Here is an 8,576-nt window from a genome sequence, read left to right as displayed (position 1 = left end):
TTCCTCCTCTTCAACATCAAAAAATACCTCTCTAGTGCTTGCAACATGGCCTGCCCTCTTGAGTCGTCTATAGATCTCATCTATCATATCATATATTTCTCTGGATTGAGGGTGTTTTTTCTCTTGGACACCAAATTCGTGTATTACCCCATTAACCTCAATGGAGCTAATCCCTCGTGATTTACCAATCCCTTTTTCCTTCATCAATTTTCGAACTTTTGAGACATCTTCCCACCTTCATGCATTAGCATATATATTGAACATAATTGTTAGGTAGCCCCCATCCTCAAGGTCAAGTTTGATCAAGTGTTCTATGGCCTTTTCAGCAAGTTCAACATTTCTATGTATCTTGCATGCACCTAGTAAGGCACTCCAGGCACCTGCATGTGGCTCATATAGCATAGATTGAATCAAATTATACGCTTCATCTAGCAAACCGGCTCGACCGAGGAGATCAACCATACAACCATAATGCTCCAACTTTGGTGTTAAACCAAAATCTCCAGACATGCCATAAAAGCACTTTTTCCTCATCAACCAACCCTGCATGGACACAAGCACACAGAACCCCCAAAATTGTCGCATTATTTGGCCTTTCAGATTCATCTTTCATACGGTAAAAGAAGTTCAATATTGTTCTACCCTGCCCATTCATTGAGGACCCCATGATCATAGCACTCCAAGCTACAACATCACGTTCATATATATTATTAAAGACATCTACAGCACTCTCCAAATCACCAGACTTGCAATACATATCCACCAGCGCTGTCCCAATCATAATATTTAACTCAGAACACCTCCTGTCAATATATGAGTGCAACCACATCCCAGTATCTAGAGCTCCAGCCTGTGCACAAGCAGAGATCAAGCTTGCCAGGGTAACATCATCAGTCGATAAATTCACTCATCCCATTTCATGGAAGAATCTCATAGCTTCATTAATCCTTCCATCACGTACGAGCCCTCCAATAATCGTATTCCAAGATACCAAATCCCTACAAGGCAATTCATGAAACAATCTCAAAAGACATTCAACTTCACCATTCTTGGCAAGGCAACCTAAAATTGTATTGAACATGAGTAAATCCTTAACAGGCGCTCTATCAAAATATTTTTTTGCTAGCTCTGACTCCCCAGCTTTGACATACTCCAGGATTATGGTATCCCAAATTACAAGATCCTTACATGGTATCTTTTCAAACAAATCCCGAGCTTTCCCCATGTCATTAAATTTGTTAACATAGCTAGATAACATCGCATACCTTGTTACCTCATCTTTATCTGGCAAGTCCTCAAAAACTTTCTTCGTCAAGTTCAAATCCCCCATGGCAGTATAAAAATCAACCAAACTAGTACCCACAAAGATATCGAGATTGACCCCAATTTTAACCAACTGGACATGAAGACTTACTCATTTAGCAAACTCCAACAAATCCGAACAAGCACGAATAGCGAAAAGGTAAGTGAATCTATCGGGTTGGACACTGTTTATCCGCATTTGATCAAAATAATAAAGAGTGTTTTTCGAAACATGATTTTGTTAGAACCCTCTTATGAGGGTATTCCAGAAAAAGGAATTTGGTTCAGACATTTGACCGAACAGCTGAGCTGCATACGACATGAGTCCAAGAGAAGCTCAATGGGTGATAAAGTTTAAGACGGCGAAATTGTTGTGGTGAAGACCGGTGCGGAGGAGGTATACATGGAGGGATTTTAGGTGATTCAAAGTGGAGAGCTTGTTCGGTGACTTTAGCAAGGAAAGGGCAAAATGTTTCTTCTGCCATAGCCCACTGCAAGGTCCATTCATTGGCGCCTTGGGGGGACAAAATGAGTCAGTAATTGTAAATTTCTTTTTATTGATCTTGAATTCTTGATTCGTGTATAAGTTCCGGAACTATGGACCTAGCTGAACCAGAGTGTCCCAAGTCTCAAAACACAAATCTTCTCAAAGTTATAAAACTATGTATAGAGGGCTGATGATTTTCTAGTGCCGGAAGGTCTAATGACAAGAGATTCAAGGACCGAAGCTCTGGTGAACGATGATCGTAACTGTTGAAAAAATGCATACTAACACAAAAATATATATAGCCAAAATAATAAAAATAAAATGAAAAAATAATGACACAAATTTTTTTACGTGAAAACCCTTTTAAATAAGGAAAAAACCACAGGTCAAGAGGAGAAACTGACATCACTATAGTAAAAGATTTTATATCATGTAGTCATGAGTACAATACTCAAAAATAACTACTACATACTCAGAAGGACTACTACACACTCAAGAGAAATAACACTCTTTTGATTTACCACCTTACTAAAATATTGCTCACACTCTATTTTTCTTCATAGACTATTTTCTTATATATAATCTATGAAAATCTCACAGCTCTCTAAATATTTTTCCTTCTCGGTGAATTGGTGTATCTAACAAATAAGTTGAGAGCTCCTTTGATAGAGAAAAATTTTGTCACTGATGACATCATTACAAATAACAATTCAAAAAGAATTTGTCAACATTTGTTGAAAGTCCATATTTACGGCAAGAATGTCTATTTGCTGCCTTGTAGCAATTGAAGACTTTGTTGCATTTGCAGCAATTGAATTCTACGTGCATGGATGGTCCCTGTTAGACCTTCAGCGTGATGGTTCGAGTGGCTCGGGCTTGACTAGAGATTTACATGATAAGCCTAGTCAAGGCTCAATGCAATCATTCAAGATAAAGTTTAATTGACAAGACCTTAGCAATGCCGTGGCTAAGGCATGCAAGGCAAGACGTGGCTAAGGCATGACAAGAGCTGGGCGAGCTAAGACATGCAAGGAAAGAAGTGGCTAAGGCATGATAAGAGCTGGTCAAGCTAAGGCAAGGCAAGGCTATGATCGTGGCAAGGTCGTGGCTAAACAAGTGGTCTAAGTGTTGGACGAAGGGGCAAAGGCTGAGGAGACTGGACCATAACAGTAAGTTGTGTGAGGCAGGACCTGGGCACAGTACAAGCACGTAGGCAGGCGCAAGTTTGGGTGGCCAGAGACTGATTTTGGTGCTAGAATTGAAGGTTACCTGCGTGTTCCTCGCAAATGCGTAGGCAGTTAAGCGGTTGAATAGTTTCTAGCTACTTTGACCTTGTCAGCACTTTGGATAAGCTTGTTTATTTTGAATTTTGAAATAGCCTATCAGTTGGGGATGTCAACTGACTTTGTATGGCACATGACTGGCATATGACTTGGTGCTATGGCTTATTTAATAGCACAGGTAGACCAGTCACAGACAGAGAGAGTCATTGGATCAGAATTTTATAAAGCTGATTTTATGTGCTTCTTTGTGGCACGAGTTCAATACAAAGTTGGGACTTTGTCCTGTACGTGCTAGTGTATTTCTATATTCGAAGGCATTGTCTAAGTGTGAAAATAAATTGAGGGAAAAGAAAAAAAGGGTTGAGTCTAAGTGTTAGGCTGTCGAAGTGGGTTAGATCATCGTGAGTTGAACCCCTTATAATTGGTATTAGAGCTAAGGATTTCGACACTAACAATGGCTGGCAGAAATAGTTACAATGACTTATGGGAAAAGGTTGAACAATTGGAGGCCATTCTGGCCAAGACAGTAAGCGATAAAGTCACGGTTGATATTCTCACAAATTTGGGGCATCAATGCAGTGATGCAGACTTATCGTGGGAATGTTGATAGCCAGTTGGCCAAATTATAGGCTTTTCATGAGTGTGTGGGTACACAAATTGAGGACCCTAAGAAGGAAAATAAAGATCTGAAGACGGAGGTGACAGTCCTTCGTCTAGCTGTTGCAAATCTACTCAAAGGAGGCGAAGAACATGCCAAGATCAAAATTCCTGAACCCAAGTCATTTGATAGTTTTCATGGTGTCAAAGAACTGGAAAATTTCTTGTGAGATATCGAGCATTACTTCACTAATGCTCATGTCCCTGCAAATGACAAGTTGACTATTGTAGTCCATTACTTTCGTGGTGATGTCATTCTCTGGTGGCGGACAAAGAATATTAATGATGACAGTGCAAACAAGCCCAAGGTTGATACGTAGGAAAAACTAGGGAATGCCCTTTATGAGAAATTCCCACCAAGTAACTCATCTTGGGTTGCTAGGGACAGGATGAAACATTTGAAACAAGTGGGATCTATTCGTGAGTATGTGAAAAACTTCACGTCACTTTTTCTGGACATTCAAAACATGTCAGACGAAGATAAGTTGCACAACTTTATTTCTGGCATGCAGGGGTGGGTACAGAATGAATCGCAGGCAGAAAGTCCAAGATTTTCCCATTGCAATTGATGTAGCAGATGCCTTGATTGATTTTCGGGATAACAGTTCCACTACTAACCTAACTCCTTCGTCTAAGAGTAAGAGGAAGGAGAAGGGTAAAGACCGGAAGAAAGAAAATCAAAGACAAGAAAGAAATGACAAAGGAAAGGGAAAGATAGATGTTGCTTCGTCTAGTCAAAGCCAGCCCACTAGTGAAAAAGTTTGCTGGACTTGTCAGAAACTAGGCCAGGCAAGGAACTATCCTAAGCAGGGCAAGATAAATTCTCTACTGGCCGAAGAAGAGAAACAAGGAAAGGGCAAGGGACAGGACATTGTTGCTTATGTTAATCCTTTGTGTTTGCTTAACACTTTGTCCAGTGTTAGTGAAATGGATACTGATAAAGATGTTATTGCTGATGTTGCCTACATAAATGCTGCTGAAAGGGTAGATGACTTATCAGATGCCTATGGGACTCTAATGTACATTAACATAAATATAAGAGACAATAGTGTGATTACGATGGTGGATACTGGTGCGACTCATACTTTTGTTGCCTTGAAAATTATCAAAGAGTATGGTTTGAAGGTGTCCTACTGTGTAATGAGGATGAAGGTATTCAATTCTGGTGTACAACCAGGATATGGCATGGCTCTTGACGTGACTCTGATAATAGGGCACTGATTTGGTGTGCATAATTTGACTATTGTACCTCTTGATAATTTCAATCTATTGTTGGGAACTGACTTTATGAGGAAATTAAAAGTTGCTCCTATTCCTCATTTAGATGGTTTAATATTTATGGATGAGAAGGACCCTAGATTCGTGAAAGGAATCCACCGAGGAAAGTAAGAAAAATACTGGAATTGTTGCACTATTGTTTGATATGGTTTTGAGAAGGGCTTGAAGAAGGGTGAATTGGCTTATCTTGCTGCCTTGGTTGACCAATTTACGATGTCTCCATCGTTGACGTTTGTCAAGCAGGCCACGTTGAAGCCGGACGTGTAGATTGAAGTTCCAGATGTTGTTGCTAAGTTGCTGACTTAATATAAGGATGTGATGCCTCCGAAACTTCCTAAAGAGTTGCCTAAAGACTTAATATAAGGATATGATACCACCGGCACATCCTTCTTACCGCATATCTCCATTGGAGTTGACTGAACTTCGCAAGAAATTATCTGAGGTTCTTGATACTGGAATGATTCATCCTTCAAAGAATCCATTTGGTGCACCTATCCTGTTTCAAAAGAAGTAAGACGACAGTCTTAGGATGTGCGTTGAGTAAAGGGCATTGAACAAAGTGACTGTGAAGAATAAATATTTGGTGCCGCTGATTCAAAATCTGTTGGATAAGTTGTCTAAGGCTAGTTTCTTTTCTAAGTTAGACTTAAGGTCTGGCTATTGGCAAGTGCGTATTGCTGAGAGAGATGCCCCAAAGACCACTTGTGTCACTAGATATAGTAGCTATGAATTCCTTGTAATGCCATTTGGGCTAACTAATGCCCCAGCTACTTTCTGCAACTTAATGAGCAATGTACTTTATGAGTATCATGATGACTTTGTAGTAGTCTACTTAGATGATATAGTTATATATAGTAGGACTCTAGAAGATCATCTGTTGCATTTGAGAAAGGTGTTGCAGTGACTTAGAGAATACCAACTCTATGTCAAGATGGAAAATGTGAGTTTGCTAGTCGCAAAATAAAGTTTCTCGGCCATTTGGTAAGCAAAAACCAAGTGCGTATGGACCCTAAGAAAGTGCAGACAATTGTAGAATGGCAAGCACCCAGCGAGGTTAAAGAACTGAGATCGTTTTTAGAACTTGCAAACTATTATAAGAAGTTCATAGCATGCTATTCAAAGAAGGCTGCCCCATTGACGGACTGGCTAAAGAAGAACATGAAATAGGCTTGGTCAGAATCAAGGGAGAAGGCTTTTAATTCATTAAAGAAAGTCATTGCATCTGAACCAATATTGCGGTTGCCTGACTTTGATCTTCCATTTGAGGTTTGCACTGACGCCTCTGATTATGTTGTTGGCAGTGTGCTGGTGTAAGCTGAATATCCTGTTGTATTTGAAACTAGAAAATTAAATCCTGTAGAGCAAAGGTATTCTGCTCATGAGAAGGAGATGGTGGCAGTACTCCATTGTCTTCAAATCTGGAGGGTGTATCTACTTAGAAAGAAGTTTGTTGCTAAGACAGACAATGTGGCTAATACATACTTCAAAACTCAACAGAAACCGAGTTCAAAGCAGGCTAGATGGAAGAAGATATTGGTTGAATATGACTTCGTGTAGGTACATAAATCAGGCAAGCAAAACCAATTGGATGATGCACTAAGTCGCAAATAGGTATTTGCTGTTGTTTATGCAATTACTAGACTTGAATTTGATTTTCTTGATAAGATCAAAGTTAGTTCTACATATGATCCATTATATGTTAAGTTAATGGATCAAGTGAAGGAGGGTACAGTTAGGCGGTATTGGATCGGGGAAGATCTGCTCTACTTCAAAGGGGGAGAATCATTATTCCCCAAGTGATGGGCTGCGAAGAAAACTCCTAAAAGAGAAACATGATGTTGTTTATGCTGGGCATCAAGGTGTTGAAAGGATGATGGCATTACTGTCCTGAAATTATTTCTGTACAAAGATGGAAGATGACATTTATGTAAAATCATGTCTAGTGTGTCAACTAGACAAGGCAGAAAGAAGGAAGCAAGTTGGGTCACTTCAACCTCTACCTATTGCGGAGCGTCCGTGGGCTTTTTTTTAATGGATTTCATTAGTGGATTTTTAAGAGTGAATGACAATGTAACATCCCTCAAAATGCTCACAAGTGCCTTAAAATGCCTTGGGAATAGGTCTCTCATGTAATGCATTATTCTTAATCTTTTTGAAAAATTTGAGTTCAGAATATCGATCAAGGGGTCAAAACCTGCAAGAAAATAGTCTCGGTGGATTTTTAGGACTCGTAGATCGAAAGATATATTTCTCAAGGAACTACGTAAACCAGTAAGGTGCGCGAAAAGTCTGCATCGCGGACTTACTTGCCTCTGCGTTGCGGACCTGGCAATGTGTTTTTGGCTGAATTTAGTTTTTAGTAAGGTCACTTTAGACTTTTTTCTAAATTGTTGGCTAATGAACCTAGACGTTTTTAGGACCTTATTCAACTCTATAAATTTATCTAAACCTCTAATTCTATTCATTCTTTTACAATTCACCTACTCAAATATTTCTCTCTCTACAAAAGACTCTTAAGGGCTCCATTGAAGACTTCAAGTAAATTCACTCAAGCTCTCCATCAAAACTCTCAAGTTCTTCCAAATTATTTGGTGTTCTCACTTAAGGTATGTGGGTATTGATTCATGGATTCTGTCATCCATGAAGCCCAATCAATTTCTCAAGTTTTCTATCAAATTAAAGTATGGTATTTTATGGGTTTTATGATCTCTAGTCCAATTGCATGAATTATGATTCAAATTATGATTATGAATCTATTTTGATATAAATTGATGGTTATTGCATTGAATTGAAGAGTTTTTCCATGATTCTCCTATATTGATTTTTTGGGTTCATTATGTAAATTATGAGTATTTTCAATTATACTTCCAAAGGATATTATCTATATGAATTATGTATGGGCTGATATAAACTTTATGATCATACATGTTTTCAAGTCAATTGATCATGCATTCATGTCTTACCCTAATTTCAAGTATAAGCTATGATTATGAATTTCCAAATATGAATTATGATTATGTATTTCAATTATGATCATGGACTATAAGTCTGTTTCGAATGATGATTTTCATGCAAGTTATGAAGTAAGGTGACTTAGGGCCCTATGTGGTGACCTAAGGCCTAACTATATGAATTATGCAAGTATGATTGTAGTGATGAAAGTACAATTCTCACATTACAAGTATGTTATGAAAATGAGCTACTCTATGATTTCAAACCTATGATCATGACTATGATATATGAAATTATGATTCTATGCTATGTATGTATTCCGTGGGATTTGACTTAGCACCGAATGTGGACTTGAGGTGGGGACTCGAAATATGGGGTCCTTATATAAAGTCTCTTGTCGCATAACTATGTGTCACCGTAGGAACAAAGGGATTAGAGACGAATACTCAAATCTCTAAGAGGTGAATACCCGAAATATCAAGGCTTGAACGTGAGTACCTGAGTCAAAGAACTAGGGGTGAATACCCGGTTCACATAACCGCTTAGTGGATCCACATAGGAATGAAGGAGTCTACCTTGGCAAGTAGTCTCCCCCTTCCTCCGATGTAGGGGTAACA

At 38.9% G+C, this 8,576-nt stretch overlaps 1 protein-coding gene across 1 annotated transcript; it reads right to left on the bottom strand.

Annotated features, from left to right (window-relative positions):
- Positions 1–237: 237 nt before the first annotated feature.
- On the bottom strand, positions 238–1,787 carry LOC129876923 (pentatricopeptide repeat-containing protein At4g02750-like). Its single transcript, XM_055952399.1, has 4 exons — positions 1,593–1,787; positions 962–1,396; positions 725–850; positions 238–543 (listed from the first exon to the last, which is right to left on the bottom strand). Exons 1-4 carry the CDS (start codon positions 1,785–1,787, stop codon positions 238–240), a joined length of 1,062 nt encoding a protein of 353 aa, XP_055808374.1.
- Positions 1,788–8,576: the final 6,789 nt, after the last annotated feature.

Source organism: Solanum dulcamara, chromosome 12 (assembly GCF_947179165.1).
Source record: "Solanum dulcamara chromosome 12, daSolDulc1.2, whole genome shotgun sequence".
Lineage (NCBI taxonomy): Eukaryota > Viridiplantae > Streptophyta > Magnoliopsida > Solanales > Solanaceae > Solanum > Solanum dulcamara.
The sequence above is the reverse complement of the archived record's forward strand: the minus strand, read 5'-3'. Positions and strand labels throughout refer to the sequence as shown.